General features: G+C 33.7%; 1 protein-coding gene and 1 pseudogene across 1 annotated transcript; both read right to left on the minus strand.

Moving 5' to 3' along the window:
- Positions 1-1,502: 1,502 nt before the first annotated feature.
- On the minus strand, positions 1,503-9,948 carry LOC149783669 (uncharacterized). Its single transcript, XM_089931914.1, has 2 exons — positions 9,799-9,948; positions 1,503-5,324 (listed from the first exon to the last, which is right to left on the minus strand). The coding sequence occupies exon 2, from the start codon at positions 5,255-5,257 to the stop codon at positions 3,824-3,826; it is 1,434 nt and encodes a 477-aa protein (XP_089788040.1). The 5' UTR covers positions 5,258-5,324; positions 9,799-9,948; the 3' UTR covers positions 1,503-3,823.
- Positions 9,949-16,908: 6,960 nt separating this feature from the next.
- LOC149783670 (perforin-like protein 1) lies at positions 16,909-22,877 on the minus strand (annotated as a pseudogene).
- Positions 22,878-26,079: the final 3,202 nt, after the last annotated feature.

Consider the following 26,079-nt stretch of genomic DNA (forward strand, 5'->3'; position numbering starts at 1 on the left):
TTGGATTAGTTTTGGATATGAATCTTAAAACGGTACTTTTGTTTTCATTTTACCTTGTTTTTCTAGGGAAATAAATTTGATAAATTTTACAAAGCTTCCCCCGTCTTCACTCTTTTATTGTTTCTAATTATTAGAGCCTAACCATATAACTATATAGGTAAATGTTAAATTATTTTAATATCTCAAGACCTTAATAGTTCTACATATTTAACAATAATAAATAATCGAACTTAAAAATAAATACAAAACAACCAATTGCTCTCAGATTTCAAACCTAATAGTTGGGAACACTTTAAGTAAGCAGGAGACATGTATATGATTTACTTCCAAATGTTGTCACCTCAAGTTAGGAACTGTTGAGTCCATTACAACCTTTTACATAACAGTTGTAAGCCGATAATGAAATCAACGTACTTGAGGATTACTAGTATTGATCGGACTCTGGTTTCCCCGCGTCGTTAATAGCTCGCGGAAAAAAGTCACTTTCTTGAAGAACGCACGGATGCCTTTGGACTCAAAATGGTTTAAACATTGGTAGGCGCCCGTTTATAGTAATACTATTGGCTGATGTAGGTACAGTTGATAAGGTGTGTGTTCTAAAACTATTAAAAGTAAACCTTGGGTACAAGTGGTATTTAACATTAGTCATTAGATATATGATTATTGGTCAGTATGATACAAGGGGAATGCGATTATTAAACCTTTCTTTGTACCTATAAATACTGAGTCGAGAGGAATGATAATGTTAAAAATGTCCATGGATTTGAACATGATGCATATACTTACCGACACCTGCACACATATACAGTGACCAGTTCTAGCTCATCAACTAACCAACATGTACACTTACCAATCAATACAGTGTGATCCAGGTGCGTATTTGTCATGAGTGAGCGAGTGAATCAGTGATTGATTCATCAGTGCACGAGGCGCATGAAGGAGACGATATCGTCAAGCGCCATGCACTCAATAAATGTCCGAGGCGCTAGTCGTATAGTCCCTGGACTATCGAAACCTTTTCCATTGTGTCAACGCCTTTTATGACGAATGCAGTTCGTCATTGTTGTGGTATCTTGATGTTTAGGGTCTTCATGTCTGGTAAGTTGTCTTTTTCATATTATCGTGTTGCCATATTTTAAAATACCGGCGTGCGGGTTGTGTATAGTATTTGTCCTGTTATGTTTTAGTATCGCATATTAAGTACTTGTTCTGTTTTGTTGTAGGTTGCTTTTCCTGTTTTTCTTTTGTCTTGTGTCGTTGACGCTAAATAAACCCAACGATCCGAGGGAGTTGTGTTCTTTTTTTCAGTACAACACCCGGATGAAAGGTAATGAAACACAAGTGTAACCCCTTTATTAAAGAATTTTCGTTTCCCTTATTTCCTCTTTTCCTTTCAACTTCTCTATCGTCCCCTTTTTGAACAAAACCAACGTACCCACCACCTCAACGACCCCGAGAAAAATTACAGTGAAATGAATGAAAGGAAGGAGTAAAAATATGCGTACAGTATTGACACCTTCTTTTATATCATCGAACATAAGGATATTAGTGGTCACACGCTTCAAACAAAAAGAGGAAAGAAGTGATTACACACTAAACAAAAAGAGCAGGAGCTCATATACTCCACACACAAATACACACAAATATACATGGAGGTTTACGTTTTGGTTGTAAAAGACATACATCAGCGTAAAGCATAAAAGTTTGAACTAGATAGTAGCCCTGTTAAGACGTTGATCGTCAGGGAAGGGGCCAATAGTTTAGGCTTCACTAATCGCGTCTCAGACAACAATCAATTATCTTCTATTGTATGTATATGAATTCAACAGTATGTCACTTTTATCATAACTGATTGGCCTCAATCTCTTTTAGCAAGCATTAACCCACCTTAGTCCATTATATGTAAGTTCATCATACACTGATCGGCTCCATTTTGTTTATTAGTAATGCAAAGAATCTGACGTAGAGGAAATAACCAAAGTGCGCCTGGATGACCCAGAAAGCAAAGATATATTGCAGCTTACTGTTTTCATTAAACAACAGGGAAAATAATACTTTCTATACAATTTCATAAATTTTCAGTTTAAGTAAATTTACCACATAAATCACAGGCAAAAAGACAATTCAAACACGACTAGGCTTGCGCAGACAATCGTCAGTCAAATGACTATATATTCGAGAAAAGCATGTTTTAAACTTAGTCATTATTATCAAGTTTCGTCCACTAATAACAATGTTGTAGCCATATGGTTCGGCAAGGTGTAATGTTGAGGCCTGAAGTTCCCACAAGTGAGAAATTCAATTTGTGATAACTTTCTTTTTTATTGGAATTTGTCATGCTATATGACTTAAATTAAAATTTGGAATAATCTCCTTCAGAACTTTTTATTCAAAAGTGCTATTGACAGTAAATGTAATTTTTTAAACTGTAAAAAGTTAATAGCTGTTGTAAATACAAAGGGCCGATGGACTGACTGGCAGCTGCGAAGGTGGCATCTATAACCTCTCCAGTTAACCCATTCAAAAAATATTTTGTGTTACTACAGCTAGAAAAAAGTAAGGAAAACTTTACAGGTATTTAGAACAGTGTCCTTTTATAACTTACAATCCGACATAAAATTGTTCTAATTGTTTAATCAACTGTCATGTCCTTTTTCCTTTATATTTCATAACAAAACTATTACCAAATTCTTACTTTTCCAGGCAAAATCTTAAATATCTTTCCAACTAATATGACCAAGTTCTTACTTCTAAAATACCCCTACTCATTTTATCCTTTACATTGTGTGATACTACTCCATCAAATTAGAACTATGTTTCTATATCTTAAATCAAATATTCCAATTATTGAAATTCTTTTAATTTCTGATAACAAAAATGTGCTGTTTGATTAACAATAAGAAAGAAAGAAAGAAAGAAAGAAAGAAAGAAAGAAAGAATGATAATAGTCACAATAATATAAGAACAAAATAAACATTAACAAAGAGAAAGACAATCAAAAACAAAAAAAACAAAACTCCGATTATGAGATGCACCCGCATGCTCTTCGTCGCTTTCGCCATTATTATTACTATTATTATTATTATTATTATTATTATTATTATTATTATTAATTTTATTATTTGGAGCCATTCCGCTGTATAAAACGGTCACATATACCGATTACTGCCATACTAACATATCACCTCTGCCCGTGTCGGTTCGAGTCTCGGCATCTGCCGATGTTGGTATGTGAGAAAGCTTGCCAGTAGATTACCAGGGTTTTCCCGGATTCTTCCTGGCCGTACTGTATAGCCAATTATACGCTGATAAATGACTCTAACCCCTCCCCAGCCTCCAACCCAGCCCTTTCATTTGCTATCATTCTTTATCATATGTTTGAAACGATTTACATTTCCTGGTGTAACTGAAACGTTTGATAAATACACTTTATTTTCACATCCTTCAATGCTATTATATAAAATTTACTTCCAGCCTAGTGCTCTTTTTCCGTTACGTTTTATTTTATTCTTCACCTTATCATTGCAAATTTTAGTCTTTCACGCATAATGTATTTGTCATACATACAATTTAACTATGGTTCATTTGCTTTTGTTTGTTTTCTTCCACGTGTAATATGTGGATCTAGCATGAATGCCTATGTCATACGTTCAAACCTGTGTGTGATAGATACATTGCATGATCAAAATATAATAATTGTGTGAGGCTGTGAGATACTGAGGTTAAATGGGATAGAAGATCGTTCCGTAACCCTGAAGTCTACTCCTTAAAGCAAGGTATGATTCTTGGACTAAAGATAAGAATATAATTCATTCGCCCATTCCTAAGGCCACAAATGCGTATCAATCAGCATATTTTTCATACTCTGCTTATTAATTGTCTTTCTGGTCATCTTTGTACACATAGATCCGATTTCAAGCATCCTATTTTCACAGAAAAGGTTTATCCTGCTCTGGAAGCTACGTGCGGATTCATGATACATGCTTTTCCACGGTCCGTTCCACGGTACCCATGCAGGATTTGTGAAATCCCAACCGTTAGAAGGTCTACCGAATGTTGTTGCCCAGTCCATGATACCATCGATGCAAAAGGCGACAAGATATTGCTGGTACCATGCCGACTGAAGGGAGCCGTCCGAACAGATTATGCAGTCAGAACCAACGTTGTCCTGCAGCCAACTGGAAAAGCACCTCTTCAAGTCAGTGAGTGAATGTGAAAATATAGAACCCTTCCCTGTAGAGTTATGAGTACAATAATAGGACATTGAATTCACGAAAAACGAGAGAATTTTCTGTCGGCGCATATTATCTGTTGGATGAGAAAGGCAACAAAATGACAGAGGAGTGTTGTTCAAACATTCATACACCAAATCCTGGAAGACCATATCATCAGTTTGTTTGTACGATTCACTTAAAGCCAATCTTTTCTTTCTTCTTCTTTTTCTCATTTTATTTTCTTCCACAGGTCTATTGTTCTCTGACGGCACAAATATTGTGTCGACGTTCTCCTCAATGAGTATTATCTCTAATACTCCTTCATGTAGCCACTCCTTTGCTTGAATCTCATCTGTCTTCGCGTTTTCAAAATTAAATACGCTAGTATATCCAACAACTGTGATCTTGCACTGTCTATTGCCGTTTTGCGTCTTTTTGTTATAAAACATGATTTCTTGTGAACAAGAATATGCAGTATTCATAATCATCGCACAGGGAATGTTATAGGAGTATAAATAAATTTCACAATTAATTCCTTCAATAGCAACTACATCGGCCCAAAACGTGGTTGTTAATGCTTCCAAAATTCCACCATGGATAAGAATGATCTCTCCGTGCCAGCCGGATTTTGTGTTCCCTTTGCCTTGAATTCCACTATTTGTCATTCTCTTTTGAAAGTCCTCTGCTCTTTTTATTTTTTCTAAACGTATGTCGTTTATCTTTAATTTTTCATTAAATAGGACCGCACTTGTTCTGCACTGATAGGTGTGAATTGTAATTACTTCTTTCGGGCATTCAATGTCCAGATCTTCCAATTTAAAGCTGTTTTTATCTTTCAGATTCATATTTGAAAGTATGGTCACAGCAATAAATTGCTTTGCTTTTCGAACAGATTTTGGCATATAATCTTTTTGCACATTTTCTCCCCATAACTTCATTTTCAACAATATATTCTTTTTCCCGTCATCTCCTTGTACAAACGAGAGTTCATTCACAGGAAAAAGAAATATAAGAAGAAACAAATTAAATGCCAACAGCTTCATGATTTATTACGATTTATCTGCACATGCGTTTTTTAGCTGTTATACCTAATTTTTCGCAATACCATTCCTGAAATTGAGAAAAAGAATATATAAGGGAATGTTGCACACACATGCGTACATACACAGACACAAACATTATTTGGCATGTCCAAATTATCTAAACATTATTTTATAAATGCGTCTTGTGAAAAAATATTATATCTAATAATAATTAGGATTTTAATTTTATTATATAATTTTGTCGGCAGACTCCTTTATTTATCAATGCACGCCTCGACCAATAAGCTGTATTGCTATAGCGATGAAAATAAAATCTTTAAATATTAGATTAATTAAGAACTAAAGTCTTTTTTACAAATTTGCCTTATGCATATAGCAATTCTAATTACCTAGTTGCTTAATCCATTAATCGTCTTCGCCAAATGTGATAAAACCAAAATTCATGCCAACATCTAACCCATCCAGTCAAACTCTTGAACACCTCTCCAATTAAAATGCCCACAGTAGTACCCGTGACTCAGTTTGAAACAAGTAAATTATTCAATAATAATAATAATAATAACAATAATAATAATAATAATAATAATTGTATGATGTTTAGTTTGAAACAAGTAAGTTATTCAATAATAATAATAATAATAATAATAATAATACACGACCAGTAGTTCTAGTAGTAGCAAAAGGAAGACAAAGTTTATATAAATGAACTGCACAGTTTTATCTCCTTTGTAATCTCACAAAACAACTATTTTATTTTCCTAAAGGTCAATCGTTTTCCTTTCCTTTTAATTAAATATGACGGCACCCGTTCTGTGGTGATACTTATAAACTTGAATTGTTTAGTCTGGGCGCCCAATTTTCAAGTTTAACTCATCTCTTTCCTCACGATTTACAATTTTAAGTATAATGACAGCAATATATCTTTGTGTTTAACGTTTAACTGGTTATAAATGAAAGTTTTCTATCCAGGTCTACATTGCTTACGGTATATGTAGTACCGATTTATTTGGGCCAACGTTCTGTCCAGACAAATTATTTCATACGAAGCAGAAGTAACAGGAGAAACACACTGGATGTCAACATTTTGCTTGTTTATTACAAAAAATATGCTTGTTGCAATATGTCGATTTCTCTACTTGCCTATGCACAACATGGGGAATATTATTTTGTGTGTCGAGATATATATTTCTTTACAATATCATTTCTGAAATTAAGATCATAAACGTACAACTGAATGCTCAAGACACACACAACCCGTATGTTACGTACAAAAAATATCTTCATTATTTTACACAATCTGTCCTGTTATGAAACATGTTTATCTACTAAAAAAAATAAATATTGGTTTCAAGTGTTTTATGGATGTTTTCTTTCACTCTTTACCATTGTGCTTTACACTATAGACAAATAAGTTGCATTGTTGCAGTGATTAAAAAGAAATCCCAAAATGTTACCATTTAGAACTGTGTCTTTGCATATAATGATTACTTTTATACAATAAAACAGTTTTGTATTTTAGTCAACACAGTTCTCGTACGAATTTATATAGTAAACATCGTTAGGGTGCGGGCAGCAAAGTTGTCGGATCAGACAACCTACAGAGGGTAAGATGTTTAAACAAGACGACTTTAATGATTGTGGGTTAACCTATTCAAATTTTCCTAAACATGCTTTTGCTTAATTCTGCATTGAAACGTGAATTATGTTACCTTAACATAACTAACAGTCTGTTTGAGGAAGAGATACTGTACCCAGATTTTGAAAGTATATCAATTTCAGTTTAAAATCGACGACCAAAGCTAAAATAGATAATGGAACAATTTCCTATTTCCCACACATAAATCTAGGTTTTGATCATGAAATCCATTCATTTAACTATCTATCATTATTGTATATGATCGGTTGGAACTATATATAGTTTGAAGGTATATTGTAAAATTGCATTGACCTTTGTCTTCCTTAAGTGGTGAATTTCATATGTTATTGGAAAAAATCCAACAGAGATAAAGATCAAGCAATGACGACCAACAACACATGACTGTCAGTAATTTACAGCTGCAGGTTTTCCATACATGCTATCAACACTAAAGAAAGGAAAGATTCAAACTTTGCAGAATTTTTTACTCTAGTTCCAAGCGATGAAATACATATTTTAAATGCGAATATGAAAGGCCAAATGACAAGTAAACTTCAAAATATTATTTGAAACAAAAGGAATATCCTTTAAGTTTAATATTTAGAGTACATGGTTTGAAATATACTGTACAATCTTTGTACAAAAATATCAATATTTGTAATAACGTATCAAATTTGTAATAAAATATTAATCATTGTAATGTATCACTTTTTGTAACAAATATCAATCATTGTAATAATGTATCAATTTTTGTAACACAATTTAAATATTTTTAATAATGTATCAGTCTTTGCCATAAAATATCAGTCTTTGTAATAATGTATCATTCTTTGTAATAAAATATCAATATTTGCAATAATATATCATTCTCATACTCATTTTAATAATCTTACAGTCTTTGTAATATATCAATCTTTATAACAACGCCTCAGTCTTTGTAAGAAGCTTTCAATCTTTGCAGTAATCTATAAATCTTTGCCGTAATCTATCAGTCATTGAAATTAGTTATGAGTCATTGTAATTATCTATCAGTCATTGTAATTATTTATCAGTCATTGTAATTATGTATCAAGCATTGTAATTATCTATCAAGCATTGTAACTATATATTAATATTTTGGAAAGTAAGTCGTGAGTGAACACCCAAATGTATTAAATTAAGCTTTCCCATCAGTACGCAAGACATCATTTAAAAGCATATAGACCTGCTCAGAATTAGGATGGTAAATATTAAGTTTTGTTCTTTCGTTTGCGAATATCAAATATTTGCTCCCTTGTGTGGAGAACATATTAAAACTGTCGTCATGAGAATGTCGTCTTCATTCGGAACAAGCGCAATGACTGCCGTCTGTGATGCAAAGCATTTGACTGGGTTCTATATAAGATTATTCTCTGAACTAAAGCAAGAAGGATCTACTGTTATGCGTGATATGCATACTCATGTTGTAGGAATCTTTCCTAATGGGAATACTACCATTCGTTTTAACTCGTTGATACTCTCTTTTCTGATTTTGGAAATGTAATATTAAATGAAAATTTACTTAAGATGTATTTAAGCCTACACATTTTCTTAGTTAAGTGTAAAGGGTGGTTTGAAATAGGGTTTATTTGTGAGTGTGCTATACAATTCTAAAATCTCAAAGGATCTCTATTCAATATCTACAAGAAATGTAAGGACTAAACGTAAAATGCTTGACCATGATGGTTGTTAAATCAAAGAAACAGGAGTCTGGTATATAATTCTCATCAAATATCAGACCACATCAGTGTATACTACAGTCTCCTCCTCTCCCCCCTTTAAAAAAAATGTAACAAAACTAAGTATACCTTGTAAGGAAATATAGTACAATTTCAATTATGTTGCGATATAAATTTTGTTTTGTTTCATATATTATATACATTTGTACTTTCGTCGTTATAAAGTCCTGTTTTCGGAATTAGGGGCTCTTGTTTTGTACTAGCTTTCACTTTATGCAACTCGTAGGCAAAATTCAGTAGATTTGTAACATGAAGAGGTCTTTCATTCAAATTGTTTCTTGTGATAGGGTACAAGGCTTCTTGCATCTTCATACATACAAATAATGACCCTTTCCAACTCTCCCTCCAATCAACAAGAATTGTACTTGATACAACCTGCATTTGAATACAATTATTACACGACTTTGTAGTTTTAGTAAAATTGTCAAAATGAATCAAAATGAATCTGAACATTGTAACTATGAGCCCCACCGTATCTGCATTTAGATATGAAATCATGAATTTTTAATGTAATCGTCATGCCTAGGTGAGTTATACACCTTATCCACCAGACATGTAAATTGCGTTTAAAATGCGATTTATTTTGTGAAAGGATTCCCCTTTCTCCCAATGACAGCCAGACAACAGTGGAACGCAACTTAAGTTTTCCTAAACGCGCTAATAACACACATAGATTCCCTCTAATAAACCAGCGTCTACACATTCAAAGGACCTTAATTACAAACATTAAACTTTTTTCTTGCTTTGTATTTGTATGATTCATCAGCACGCTTTTCAAAGCCGTATATCGGTATTTCATATCACGTACTTTTCACGCCTTCCCTAAATACCTGATACCCAAAACTATTCCTATCTTTAAATTTCAAACTCTTATAGGAGAGAATATCTTGATAATAATTTTATGTTAAGAAATTCGGAAGGGTCCGTTTTTAGAATGTAACCCATGCCATCCAACACATTCATGCATAATATACATGTAGACGTCTGCTCCAAGGAATTAGCTAGCTACTCGATATTTGATAAATATATTGTCAACTCCTACTTCCTATAATCAAACAAATAATAAAAAATCTAACAAAGCTATAAACGAACAAATAAATACAAATATCACATACCATAGATTAATAACATGGTACTCATAGACTTACCTATTATATCCAGTTATCCTCTTGTATCCACTATTTTTCCGGTTTCGCTCCAAACGCATATATTTATATGTAATGAAGCGTATGCACACTACGACAGCCAGAAAGCAAACTAAAGAGTTAGCAATATAACATTCCTTTTACAGCAGCCTTTCACAGTGTCACGCATACGTTAAACGTGTAAATAGCACGCTGAAGTGTTGAAGAGATTGGTCGGCAAGATCGAGGCTGGCGATATGATTAACTAATAAAGTGCACTCAGCTTCCATCGTAGCAAATAGGCATAGCACTTTTGAGTATAATCTTTTTCTGATGCATGTATCAATATGATTCTTCAGTATGCCATAATATAACATAGATTAAAATATTCGTACCAAATTCTTGATTATAGTAATTTATATTTTTAGTGAGAAAAACGCATTCCACGACAAGGCTTTCTTTCCAATAGATACATGTAAATACTGACATAAGTTTAAAACAGATGTAGGAAAGTGAAAAAGTACACACAAAGTGTAAACTTCGTGCGTACAGTAAAATAAGACTAACACACACACACACACACACACACACACACACACACACACACACACACATATATATATATATATATATATATATATATATATATATATATATATATATATATATATATATATATATATATATATATACATATATATATATATATATATATATATACTGACAAGCAGGCAGATAAACACCAAATAGTCAATGTAAGTTTCGTCCTGACGTACGTTCTTTTGTAGCAAATGTCTCCGTCTTTTGCTAAGCCTGTTCCTCGATAGGTATGTCCCTGACCAAAGGTGAAACACCCTCCAGTATTTGTTTATTTTTATCATACACCCTATTTAACCAAAAGAAGGAAATCAAAAGCACACTGACCTTATTCTTTTAGATATGGCACTTCATCCGCACTAAACAGACAGTCAAAAACCATGTGAATAATGGAAAATTCAGAGCATTTTTTATTATTTCATTTCACTAAAATCTATGTAAAATTTAATTAATCACAGGTTAAGACGAATTCGATATTCAATACATTTTGACTATGTTTTGCGAATTATCGCCCATAATTGTGTTAAAATAGCCCTTCTAACGGCATGTTAATGTTTAGCCATTATAACGTTTTTCAACCAATTAGACAGGTTCACTTTTACAACATCTTAGATTGAATCGGTGATATATTTTAACCTTTAGTGAGAGTTTTGATTCCAAATTTTCTTGCAGCCTAAACAATTCAAACCACACAGGCTTGAACCTGTTTTAAATTACAGCTAATTATCTATCGAACTCATTGTTAAATTGGTTACAAAGAGGTTACATTATTGTGTGCTGATTCAGGTTATGATTCAGGATCGGCTTTTAATCGACTTCTAAAATACTCATTAAGAACTATTCTTGACATGGATATAGTAAAGCTGACAATGGTGATTCATTCTATAGATATCCTGTCAATTCGATGAATAGCCAAGTTTGATCATTTTAAATAAATGACTTACCCATCAACGACCTAAAGTACCTAATGGATTTTAAATATTTAAGCAGCTATATTGTAATGATAGCAGATAAATTTAACGTTATCTTGGATCATTTGCAGCATTAAGCACGGTTTTTACATATTTGCACGATGCTGCATAGTCACTGCCAATGACTGACAAAGCATTCTTAAGTGATGCAAGCTACGTTATATTGTGCATAGAAATGTTGCTGCTGGCAATTTCATGTCAAACATCCAAGCAATGCGTAAAATATCAACACATCTTAGAAGCAAGTAGATTGAGAATATGATTTTACTAACTTTGCTTCGCTGTCACATTGTATCACGGTAAATAAGAACCTTCTTGTACCGTATTTTCTCTTTGTCTTAACCACATTTGTGTTCATTCAACGAGCGACTTTGCAGTAATCAACATTTTTTTATTTTCCTCTGATTTTAAATTATAAAGCTGCTCTTCCTGTTGTAAGAGAAATTGGTATTCGCACATGCTTTTAGAAAAGAAATATTTTAGGAGACACTTGTTTCAAATTACACATGACCCGTACAGACCTACAGCTTATTATATCAAGTCAAACAATGAGGATGTCAATCTTGTTTTCAGTTTGAATATATTGTATTCAGTCATTAAGTGGGTGTTGTAATCTGACAATGTACGGTAAATCGAGAGCAGGACAACAACAATCCGGATGCTGACTATTATGATCATGAAGCAGGATGTTACCTCACTGAGAATGAAACTTTTACACACGTTCCTATTCTTAACTTCTGTTCGTAAAACAATACCTATAAGGTGACGAAACTGAGTTACCGTCTTCGTGTGGTAAAACGTATTTTCAAGAAAAGAATACAATAAATGAAAAACAAGTCTTTAAATAAAATTACGAAGACCTAAACTTCTTTATCAGCCCAACAGAAAACCCCGCTACAACAATAATAGAAATGCTCTCTCCAAAAGTTTATGAATTTTAGATTTTCATTTTCTACTTATCAAAGAAATTCGATGAAACAATGTTTGGATGAAGTCTCTTGTACACGTGTTTGCTCCAGTCACCGTATTTTCCTACCAACTCAACGGATAGTGATTTACTTCGTTCTATTTGTTTCTTCAAATGGCTATACTTATCATGACGTGATGAGAGAGAGAGAGAGAGAAAGAGAGAGAGAGAGAGAGAGAGAGAGAGAGAGTTTACATCTTTTCACCCAGCCACCTAAATACTAAGGAAAGGTGTCAGTAAAGTTAAAATATTCTATTATATGGTTAAGAGGAATTTAACATTACGCCTCAGTTTCGGCTCGATGTGTTTAACGTTATGGGCCGGCATGGGCTCAAAGGAAGAAATAATGTTAACAAACTCCGTAGAATTTATATGATGGGCCATTATTCCCACCAAAATGTTACAAAGATAAGCACCTAAAATAACCAATACTTTGTTTTGACTGATTGGCACCAGCTAATCTTTTGACCAATACGTACACCTACTAACCAGAGAAAATATTAGGAGTAGCATGACATAAACAAGCATATTATTGAGGCCGTTTGACCGACCGACACCCAAGCCTACTAGTCAATACAAGGTTTTAAAATTACTAGCACCCACATATCTGCTTACATAAACCTACAGCTACTAGTCAACACAAAATGTAAGGGTATTTACACATACTCAGCATATTATAACCCTGAAGAGTCAGAATATTCGCACACATAACCTAGTAACCAATTCTCCGTTTGACTGACTACCACCCACTTATCACTGACGAACGCCTAAATATCTAAGCCAAGGAAATGAGTAATGATGCTTACGCCAAAACAACAATGTTATTAGCCCTCAGAAAGGTACTAGTGTTAACATTTACAAATTTACAAACAAACATAATATCACTTATGAAAAGATTACAAACAAACATATTTCATAAGATTACATACAAGATAAAAGAGAATAAAAAACGTTTACTTATAAATGTGGAAAACATACAAAGCATGTACAAATCACACACAATAATTTTGCAATAATTAACTGTGACTGTGAGATTAAGGTAACGATGAACAGAGCCGTTGGGTGTTTACGTAGATCCACGATGTTACATAATTCCAAGACAACTTTACTTAACAGCAATGCACACATCTCTTTCCACTAGATTATTATTTTGGGACCATCGTGATTTCATTCAAAGACAGTCTGGACTATATCAGTGTGATACATGAAGACTGCTGGTACATCAGTTCATCCGAGATTATTTGGGACATCAACATATTTAATACTTGAGTTGATTCAAAGCACTATAATTTTGGACTTGTGAAAACATCTTTAGAACTATTAGCTATTTAATTCACAATACTGTAAGTTCCCTCTAAATTATCAGGCTCGTGATCATGGTTTGTCTCTCTTGACCATGCTTCAAAATCATCTTCGGGCTAAGTGTTATGGCCCTTTTACAATTAACAAGAACGTAAATGACTGAAACTATGTCATGAACAATCTTCTAAGGCTGAAACAAAAACAACGTTGTCAAATAAATAAATTAAAGTACCATTTTGATAGAGATATCACAGTTAATTGTTCAATCCATTTAGTTTTATCTATTCCACATAGTGAGGGTGTAACCGATGAAATGTAATATGATTGAAGTGACTTTGTTTTAACCAAACTTTTAAATTCGATCATAATCGGGAGCAGGAAACTGATATAAAAGAAATAGAAAATGAATAAACTCTTACAGCTATTAAATGAATATGAGCACTTTTGCTAATGTTCAGACCGAACAGACAGACGGACAGTAGACAAAATACTCGGCTAAGTTGACATGATTGTCAGGTCCTTTCTGAAAACAAACACTAACAGGCAATTGATCTTTCTATAGAGAGGATTATTGGATACAGCAGATGCGAATTTGGATTAAACAAAATGTCCAAAAGTTCAGTTTAACACACTGTGCGTCAGTTTGTCCATCCTCGCATTCCTCTAGTGACACAGATTTATTATTATTATTATTATTATTATTATTATTATTATTATTATTATTATTATTATCATCAATCAGTTGAATCTGTCTAATGACGCTCTGGTAGCACAATATTGTCCCATATCATCAGTTTGGCTTTCTAACCAACAAACTCACATTCGAGATATCGACATGTGTTCACCTTATGGATACATGTAAAATTCTTTGATTCATACTATATTGTGTTCATTTGAACCTTGCCACCCTTCCCTTTGCAATGATATTCTTGGTTTTAGAAAATCTGTACAAGTGTTATCTCTTGTATGATATACATTTTACAGAATTTTAACATCTTTAAAATTTACATTTTACCTTGTTATATTTTATGCTTTTATTTATTTGTGAGTATTTGTTTTCCTAAATATTGTGCGTTTCAATTTTACATTTTTCGAAATTTACCTTTAGTTGATATCATATAACCGCTAGTATACTGAGGGATTATACTACGCTACTACATACATAATGTAACCGATTGTAATGTGTCTCACGAGAGTTTCTTGTTTGCATACATTATTTGCAATAAATGTTTCTTTGATTTTGCCGTTGAATAACATCTTTATTTCCATGCTCTGAATTTCCCACTCTCAAGAACCATATAAGCTCTACAATGTGTTCACAGCTAACGAAACCCTCAAATCAAGTTCTCTAGAGTAACGTTTATATCAAGATCCCTCGATTAAGGTGGAAACCGTAATGTAGAAGTGGTATCACATTCGGAAATCACAAACATGAGAACGCACAAGGATACACTTCCACAGTCAGGAAATATCAAATTTTAAGATTATATTACGTTTCTTTCCATACTTAAGCTTGTTTAGATATCATCATATTTCTATTCTTGTTTTTCTTATAGACAACACTTTCTAATTTAGTACAACTAATTAACTTAGTTATTCTATGGATATCTAAAATCATCTTGTTTGCATCCAACTTATGAATTTATTGTAAACAAAGCCCGAATATATGATTCAAGCATGGAATCTTGACAGGGTAAGCTTAACATGGTTTGAAGCATGAATAGACCACTGTTCAACCTCCATGAGAAACCGTGTACTTCATCTTCCTCTTAATCAGTCAACCAACCATACGATTTCTAGATTAAACAATTCGGTGACGTTGCTTGGTAGTAAAAATTACCATTTCAGTTGTCATCTACAGTACCTAGTTCACTTCGGATCAATATACAAAGTATTCATCGTTTCACGAGTGAAGAGATGTTACATGTTTCTATATTCTGTCTAGGTACGCGTCGACTCGTGCTAGATTATTATGAACATAAGACCACCTAATCTGGGTTGATAATGATGGACGATTTGTGGGTTTGATGTCACCTGTTCATTAAAATGTGCACGTTTGCTGCATGCAAATCTTTCCAGGATACAGTAAAGACACTTACCATTATAGAGTAACAGCCATATCTAGCTGGAAATTCAAAATGTCCACAGTGCATATGATTGTGCTATTTAATATATATGTACAAGTCGTCAAACATAGGATTTGATCCGGAAATAATATGTTCATACTACCAAAAGAAGTCTTTAACCGACGGTACCTCAAGACTCGAATGAAATACCGGTACATGTCTAAACTGTATACGGATATGTTACGGGCATGTTTATCTGCAAACGATTCCTCTGTTTTATGAATAGGTGCCATCAGATCTACAAATCATCCATCAGTATCAATACAGATTTGATGGTCTGAATTACCATATCAGTGTCAGAAAAATTGGGTGTACATATGCAAGCTGAAATGAAGAAGAAAAAGATATACAATTTCAGGTTCACTCTGCACTAATTTAAATCGTGTCTGAGTTAGAATAGCATATTAATGAGAGAGAGAGAGAGAGAAAGAGAGAGAGAGAGAGAAAGAGGCACTGGTTATTCTGTACTTTGTATGGATTTGTGTATATTACACAGAGGAAACAGAGTTACCGCAGCTGTGCTCAGAAACAATCTTCACAAGGACATCGTTCGGCCCTTTTCGTACTAAGAATTAACCAATGATATTTGTCGATTCTGTTGGAAAAGATCAGCATTCCACGATTGTGGGAGTGGCACCACAACTGGTCACGGGTGTTTAGGAACTGTAACAAGATTGTTACCATGATGTTGTCATGCCTCTCCCTACTTGAGAGATGGCGCTAGTGAGCTAGAATATTGCAAATTATTCGCCATAACAAAATGTTAATGGCTACAATAATATAAAAAAATTCAACAGAACGTTGAATCTGTTGCAAAATTAAGAACTTATAGTTATACTTGAAACATTGGAAGGATAATCATATGAAATATTCCGAGGTAACATTTCATGCAATCAGTTTATCTTTCGTCAGGTCAATAAACTTTGAAATAAACATATAAAACTGCAGTTTTAGAGCACAGCACTTTCAATATGTATATCATTTGATTGCATTTACGGTCGCGGATTTATTTGTGCAAAATTCTATAATACACAAACACAGCTCTGAAAGTTATATAAATTTGTCCGATGTGATTATTGCTTATTGTACATAAATCTTGATAGTGTAATTAAAAGCAAATGTCTACTTTCTCTGTGTGTTTGCTCTTATCACATCACCTGATATACCATTGTCAGAAGCAGGTATCGAAGTTTGATATAAAATATGTGTCAGATCCTCTTTCTGTCTCAAGCTGGCTAATCCCTTCCTCGCTGTACTGGTTACAATTGGTTGCTTTCTTCGGACACTCGCAGAACGTAAACGCTACAAATGTGCATCATCTAAACATCTCTTCAGACAATCCTGGACATTCTTTGTTCGGACATTCATTGCTTGATTTGCAATACGTTCTCTTCCAACAATTGCAGTGTCACTAAATTTTAACTGTTCATTTATTTTCGGTATTATAACTGTTGTTTGCATGCCCGGTGTCTTATTACCATTGATGTAAATCGTTTCACCATACATCTGAAATGAATTATAGTTGTAGTCGTTTCTTGTACATTCTCTACAAAAGCTAAATGCCACACAAGTATGCCGCTTCAACCAGGCCTTGATGCAACGGGAACGGTCAAATTCCTCCACATTTTTTGTTCCACTCAAGGCGGTTTCTTTCAATATTAATCCTTCAGATCTAGGCAAGTGTCGACCAATCCTTCTTTTGGAAGAATACTACAGTATATTGTTTTGTAGCTTGCTATTTTCTTTCTGATATTATCATGTCGGGCACCCAAATATTCCATATACTCAGAGCTGAATAGTTCTTCTATGGAAGTCAGTGAATATTTAGTTGGAACTGGAGTTTCCTTCACCGTTGATGCCCACGTCATGGTATCGCCGTTGGCTGGCGAAGGGGCACCAATCGTTACAGTGCTCGTCTGTACCTCGCTCTGAAATATTGATGCTTGTTCTCTTTGCGAAGAATCTAAATTAAATCTTCCACCGACGCTGAATAAGCCAGAGTAACAGGTCGACACAGCTACATTTATTCCTTTTTCTTGCATTTTAGAGTAGCTGGATGACGACATTTTGTGTTCATAAGTAAAAGAAGCACCAAATATAGCCTCGTTGACAAAATGTGTCCCATAATGATCAAAAAATGCCATATATGTATCTTGATCTTCTTCATAGCTATTTGAAATTGGTCTGTTCAGTTTGTGAACCCAGTTCAAGAAAACTGGATGGAAAGGCGGTGGTGTACTCTTCTCAAGTTTACAATAGTAATAATTACATTTTGCACTTGAGTATATCATGATCCATTGTCCACTGGCCACAGTGGACGACGTTTCCTTATATTCAGCACTCGTAGTGAAGCTGACACCCCAGCCACCGCCTCCTACGTGAGCCGAGGCTGAGAGTGATTGCTGTAGTTCATACTGGGTTTGGACTACTTTGGAGAAGAATGAAGTAATACAGGAAACATCGGGGATAAGAACTAGACCTTTGGGGACACTGTACTGACAATCGGCAGTCTCATTGTTATTAGTATAGTCGGCACGGAATATTGGGTATGTAAATCCGGGATCATACCCGATCGCTACCGGGTAACCCTTAAGGATGTTGTAGCCCAGGAGCACATAGTCCATATCGGGAAAAGATCGCTTTAAATCGGGTCCATGACATTCCTGGAGACTGACATCTTATAGAAATGCTGTAAAAGGAAATATAATTAAACATCAAAAACGTTTCTTGAACCTTTCTTAAGAATATGATGCAATCACGTTTTCGTATAAAGGATTGAAAAAGAGAAGCAAACAAATAATGTTTGCACATCAAAATCGTATATATATATATATATATATATATATATATATATATATATATATATATATATATGTGTGTGTGTGTGTGTGTGTGTGTGTGTGTTTGTGTGTGTGTGCGGCACCTATTTATCAGAATTAATATTTAAATCAGCTGTTTCAAATATTTCCTTCCTTGCATTGTTCTGTTCCTTTTTAATGTGTTGTCGGGAAGTGCAAAATAACATCGAGACGGATACTAATTTAATGCTTTCATAGATCAGTTTTTGAAGCTAAACCATATGTATCATTTGTTTTGTTGATACGCGTCCAACGCAATTGCAGAAGGACGATCAGGCAGGCAGAAGTTTGTTCGTTTTCCACACAGCACTTTTAAACGGATTTCATATTGCAAATAACCATATTCATTTTCGAGTCAGTATCTTGGTCACTGTCACTTCATATTTCATTTGCGAAAGAGAATCTTAGCGTGTTTCTTGCTGCCCGACTAAGAAGCTTAAAGAGGAAGGTCACTAAAACCGAAAAAAGACTTTGCTTTCACAGTTCATGTCTTGACGATCATTCGAATTCAATATAAACTCTTTTTAATACGGTTCAGTCTCTGCTGAGCTTCTAGCCCTACTCTACCACCCAAAATCCATTGATTTTCGTATTATTGACATTGAAAATAAATGTACGATTTGTCATCCACTTCCCTTTCTGGCATCAGTTAAAGCTGATTATATTTCGTAAGAGACATAATAGTCAAAGTCAATGCTTATAAGGACAACATAAATAAACAAAATATTACATAGATTATCTTTCGAAATTATTTTGTATACACCATGTAGCATGTTTATCTATTTTGGCTGTATGTACATGCTTGCCTATATTGGGTCAGTAAGTTGAAATTCAACCGGTAAGATCACGGTTACAACATTTTTTTTATAACGGGTCCTTATGCACAACTAACTCTCGTTTGTCGTGATGTCAATTTGCTACGATACTTCATTTCATAAATAGGTAGTTTATTTGATTTATTATGTAGATAACCTACTATTATGTTTCATTGCATTGCAGTAACTTGAGGACTGAGGTGTGCTATTTACAACGAACAACATCAAATTTCTTTTTCTTTAAAAGAATAAGCTTACATATGGCAAAACGTGTCTTGTGTTGCAAATTGTTGATTGCAGCTTCTAAGCTTGCATGTTTTTGATACGTCTGGAAACTTCCCTGTAAAAAATAATGCATTTGAAAAGATTTCCAAATTACATTCATTACAAAACAAATTGCGTTTTGTCAGTACAATTGCTTATGTGAACATGTGTTTACCTTTAATATAGTTGTGGAAAGAAAATGTATGTAGCCAGTAATTTTATGTTTACTCAAATGCTATAAAGAAGTTTCAAATCACTCGTCCAGCTGTTATTTCAATCAGTTCAACGTAGTTATTTAATACTGACTCTTACGCAAGACGTTTCCTTAAAGGTTAAAAGTGTGACATAGATGGATTGAAAAAATCTCAGAAAACAAGCAAAAGAAAATAATAAAAATAAATAATCAAACACACTCATCTCAACATCCGTTACGAGTTCATGAAGTAATTTGTACAGCAGAAATGTAACGAGTTCCTAGTCGAAAGTAAAATAATAATGCATGTAAATCTAATTGTGTGACATCATTTTCCTATAAAATATCGTTTTCTTTTTAATGAACATCGTTTCAATACATACCCATTGGCGTCCTTCAAATGGAAGATAACAAGTACGAGGTCAATGGCGACAAATATGACCAATACAAATACGGAGACAAGGAGAGTATTCATCAAACGACCTTTCCATTTAAGTGCCGATGGGAAGAAACAAAAGTTATACAATTCACAATCCCCAAACATTGAGGTCTCGACAATAAGATATATATCCATTTGTTCTGACATATGCCATTTATGTAAAAGCAAGCGGAACGGCAACATTTTTACAAGCTATACAAAGTGAAGAAAAGCTTATTCACTGCTGACCACAAGTTAAACCTTGTATGTTTCGCCCTCATACACAGGGACAGACGGCAATAGAGCCTTAAATGATATTTGAAATTACAATTCTTCATATGTTTTCTAAAATAAAAAGGTCCTTTTTCTGACTGATCTATTATTTTCACCTATGTGTTTGGCGACCATGGCCATTGTAGCGGATCTATGCTATGTTTCACAATTGCTTTAACAATACTGTCCACATAAAAAGTTTCTTACATCTATATTCTTAAGATGGTTTGTAAGCTTTACCCATTTCTCACCATGCAGACTATAAAGTTCAATATCTTTTCTTAAAATGCCAGCCAGCCCTAGAAAACCCTTTTCACATTCCAAATTAAAGGTTTGTTTGATGCTATTGCAAATAATGTTACGATTTTTCCACAAACGCCCATCCATCCCATCCTATTAGTCTTCTTCCTTCTTTCACCAGTCCCTTTTCATATTGTAGTCTTCGTTGGTTTCAGTAATTGTTTGCAATAAGGACACTTTGAATTACATGTTTGAGCCACTGATACGTTTCTTTAAGCCGACAGCAGTATTGCAAATAATACCCTTTTAAACGATATTGCAAATAAAATACTCTTTTAAACGATATTTCAAATTGTCCTCTTTTAAATGTTATTGCAAATAATACCCCTTGAAATGCTAATGCAAAATGTGCCCTTTTATATGATGCTAGAAATAATATCCTCTTAATGGCTATTGCGACTAGTACCCTTGAAAATGCAATTACAAATTTTATCATTTTAAATGGCATTGTGAAAAGAACCATTTTAAATGCTATTGTAAATAGTATCCTTTTAAATATTACTGCAAATAATCCCCTTTTAAATGTCATTGCAAATAGTACCCCTCCAAATGCTAATGCGAATAGTCCCCTTTTAAATAGCATTACAAATAGTACCTTTTAAATGCTATTAAAAATATCAAACTTTTAAATCCGTTGTAAATAATACCATTTTAAATGCTATTGCAAATAGTACCCTTTTTAATTCTATTACAAATTATATCCTTTAAAATGCTATTGCAAATAGTGTCCTTTGCCCATTCTAGAAGAATAATCATAAATTGTTTAAAAAAATGAAGAGTCAACTTCAAAACTGCCGAACCTTGTTATCTTTCTTGACTTAAATTATTTTACTAGATGCCTAGCATCCTGTTACGAGTTTCTGTAATATAAAATGATACTATTATGCTTTTTGTATTTTAAATGTATCTAGTACAGGTTCTCATATGTTCGTTTTACTAATACCTCATACAATTGCTATTTAATATAGCCATATCATAATGAATCCTCTAAGCGCCATACAAAACAAATTGTGGTTGTAAAAGGCCAGTGTTTGTTTATGTTTTAGAAGCACATTTTTACAATAGCCAAGTCATCAAACTGTTAGCTATTATTTAATAAAAAATAGATGAGGTTTAAAAAATATGCTAGAACGATGAGATTGAATTATATTCCAGAATGTTGCGCTTTGATGCAACTCTAATCCGTAACGGAATTAGCAGTCTACAAACGTTGCTTGATTATCTGTAACTATTTCGCATGCTTTATGACATTTGATTAAACATTTATTGTCTATATTTTTTGACAATATCTTCGTCAACTATTGATTTTATGGTTGCAGGTTTTACTCATTGTGTTTAGGTTTGGACTATTTGTCTTTAAAAGCATAAATTAATTTACATTGGCGAATTTAGGTTAAAGGGCTTTCTTCTGTTTGGGATAGGTAACTGCTTCTAGGCTGAAAGTTTAGCTGATTTAAATTCTTATTTTACATGTATATTTTCACCATGTAAAGTAAACTTTAAAAGTTTGCTAGATATGCCCTGCCACCTCTTTATTTCTCTCTGTTCTTGTTTAAGGCGTACAGAGAAAGGAATTTTAACGTCATTTGTAATTAGCTTGTGTAGAGGCAATGGGTTTCAGCTCTGCGAAGGGTTGCATGACAATATTTGCGTCATTTATTTGTTAATTCTTTCCCAGTTTTCGCTGGATGCTCGTAATCTGTACTGATTTACTATCATTATTAGTGTTTCATCTCAATGTTACTTCCTAGTGGCGTAAAATTCAAACATTGGATTGTAGTCTTTACTTATTTGCTAAAATAGTCAAGAATAGTCAAGAATACAGGCTACAAACAAGTAATATTTATACGCTGTTTCCCTACCTATACGCTATCTGTCTGCTACTATAAAGCGGATAACTGTTCCTGCCTTCCATGATGGAATACTAAGAGAAATTGCATGGACACAATTATGATTTACTTTCATATAATTTCGACACATCAGAAGTTTTGTCTCAGACGTTCCAATCACGTCCGACATGAGTAATTGTTGTTCTTCGACTTACTTGAAGTTATGAAGGTCGTTTTGTCTTTGAAACAAATGCACGGTTTCTAATTTGCACGTCCTTTCTTCTTGTACTGAAATCTTAAATGTTTTACCTGGTGACTTGGATCAATGTATTTTACACAACATACAGTTGAACATTTTAAGGTATTTTCGCATTTACATATGAACCTCCGAACTGATCTTACAATTTACACTCTAAGCGGCACATCAGTGCTTGTGATCGTCGAACAATTTCTTTCAAACTTACTGCCTGCAGCTTTACGCGAACAAGTCACTCTATTTCTTGCAATTATTTGTTTCTTCTTGTTGTAGCAGTGTCCGTTTTGGTAATAGTTTCTGATATTGGCACGTTACAGTGTTTCAATTATGCATGCTGCCGCAAAGCGCGTTTAGATGATTGTATAGCTTGTTTAGGGCGAAACTCTGTTGTGTGTGTGTGGTTCCATGCAAATGCTAGCTTTTCAGAGTTTATTTTAGGACACTAACTATTTGTATTTTTTGTGCAGTCTGTAGTTACAAACTTCTACCAACGGTTTCACCAACACTGTGATCAAAGAAAGAGACAGAGAATTTGACGTGATCAGGTTGGCAAAACTATGATTACTTGTAAATTAACATGCAATCAAGATAAATTGTCATGTCAGTTAGTGAGTGATGAATAAATCTATGAGATTATAGGTTTGTAAGCATATTCCTTTGTATTACAAGTGATTAAATTTCCTTTGTTTTCATATATTTTATTATGTGGTGTATAAGTCATTTTCAAACAATTGAGTATTATTAGTCAATATTAATAAAAACTAATGCGAATATCCGGAAGAGTCGAGAGAGATAAACGGAAATGATAATATAACTCATTCTAAATCTGAAATCAACAATGGCAGGAAGGGTACATGACATGGTTTGCTATAAATGAAGCACAATTCAGAATCTTACAGTTTAGTGTTAATCGTGTTAATAAAGCGGAAGCTCACTGTACGACGCCTACTAAACTGCTGGCGGCTGAAATAAACTGCTGGTGGCTGAAATAATACTTTCGATTATGTCATGAATTAATGGAAAATTCAATAGATGGCCATATTCATTTGCGTAGATGCTGAAATAAAAATAGCATATGTTCGTGCTCTAATTAAAATAATGATTATGTATGTCTAACCATTGCACAGTATACACATCAACGCAAAAATCATTTTGAAAAAATACGCGCTATAATGGCTCCATGATTACATGATTAATTGGAATTTCAGGATTCCGGTTTCTTATCGACACGACCTGCTATTTCCTAAGGACACACACACACACACACACACACACACACACACACACACACACACACACACACATATATATATATATATATATATATATATATATATATATATATATATATATATATATATATATATATATATATATATATGGGATTCCTGAAATTCCAATTAAGCAACGCCCCATTATAGCGAGTTCAAATTAGGGCAGTATGCTGAGGACGCTTTTTTATTATTAGACGGTTCTCCTTTACCCTTGAAGTCATTTATGCAGATTTTAAACGACTTTGCTCGGTATCAGGTCTGCACTGCAATGTGCTGTAATAGAAAGCTATTCGAATTTGAAATAAAAATATTCTAATAAAAATATATCACGAAATTGATATTAACTGGTCAGTGTCCAATTTTAAATTACTGGCTGTAGATTTCTCTTTATTTCTTTGAGTAAGAACAAAGAACAAATTTATTTGTAAAGATCTGATAAAAACCAAAATACAATACACAAATGGTAATATGAAACTTAGTCCTGGCAGCTATGTGAGCTTTAATTGTAAGCTTCTACATAGAAATATTGCCACAAGCCAGTTTTTGAAGAAAAAAAAATTAGGTGATAATGATAAATAGGGAATAGAAAAAAATCAAGCACTTATTCTGTTACTATTGTGCTACTGAACACTTTTGGAAATTATTTGTGGAATGGATCCAAGTTTTCAATCCACATTTTAAAATTACAGGAAAATATGTCTTTCGGGGAAATATCAACTTTGATGATCTTATTTACGACCTAATTTTGAGAGCACATTATGTTATATGCAGAACACGTTGTGCATAAAATATTCAAAATCTCACCTCTTTTAAAATTGTGTTTAAAATTGTGTTTTATCATACAAAACATGTCGCCAAAGTGAATATTAGAAGTAATGAGTTTAAGAAAAAGTGGACTACTTCGAACGTTTGTTTTGGTTTCTTAATTTTCTTTACTTTCAGATCAATCAAACAAACAGGCATTATAAAACACCTTGCGGTTTGTAAAGGAGTGGTTCTTTATGTACAAAAGTTGTGAGTGTATGTGTTGGTGTGAGTATGAATGTGTGCGCGTTGTGTCTAAGCAAGGGGCCATAAGTAAAGATCAGGATATAAAATAATTTTTACGATAATTTCCCATACACACGGTTAGGTGATGATGTATGGGTACATGCAAAATCATGACAATTTATTTTCAATAAAGATCTATCTTTGTGCTAGGAAATAGGGAAGACAGTGGCCATCAAGTCTGACTCACGCAGGTGCTTTTTTGGCTCGATAGTGAAAGCTCATGCATGTAACCAGATATATTTTCTAAAAATCTGTATGTACCGTTTTGCCTTTTGATTGCCGCTATTTAAACTGCACAGAGGTTATTTTTCTTTAGATCCAATCGTGACTGTTTACAGTTTATACATGCTACATTTTACGGTCATATACTGAAAGTGGTGCTTTTTTATTTTCGAAAATTACCGAAAATTATGTTTTCTCAGTGGGTATTGGAGTACAAAATCATGTTTTTGGCGTGACACACCGTGTTACAATTTGCTTCATATAAAAACTCCAGTCACGTAGGAAAATGGTGATATGATTTTAATCGGATTTTCGCCGTGCTGAGACAGCGATGTCAACATCTTGAAAATACATTTCCACATTTCATCAACGCGATCAAAGTTGGATCTGGCAAATTTGATTATTTGTTTCGACAAGCCCGACTGACACCATACTAAGAACATAGAACGGGCTCCATCGAAATTAAAGAGGCCACGTGCGTCGGGCTATGAGGTTTATGAACACTGAATTGTCAGATATGTATGCATGTATGTATGTATGTATGGATGTATGTATGTACAATACTCCTGAAGGATGTAAGTTAAGAAAAC

The sequence above is a fragment of the Sinohyriopsis cumingii genome, chromosome 14, assembly GCF_028554795.1.
Source record: "Sinohyriopsis cumingii isolate HCF-2022 chromosome 14, ASM2855479v2, whole genome shotgun sequence".
NCBI lineage: Eukaryota > Metazoa > Mollusca > Bivalvia > Unionida > Unionidae > Sinohyriopsis > Sinohyriopsis cumingii.

What these genes read in the sequence shown, in the direction of transcription:
- LOC149783669 (XM_089931914.1), bottom strand. Translation starts at nt 5,257, where the DNA reads ATGAAGCTGTTGGCATTTAATTTGTTTCTTCTTATATTTCTTTTTCCT.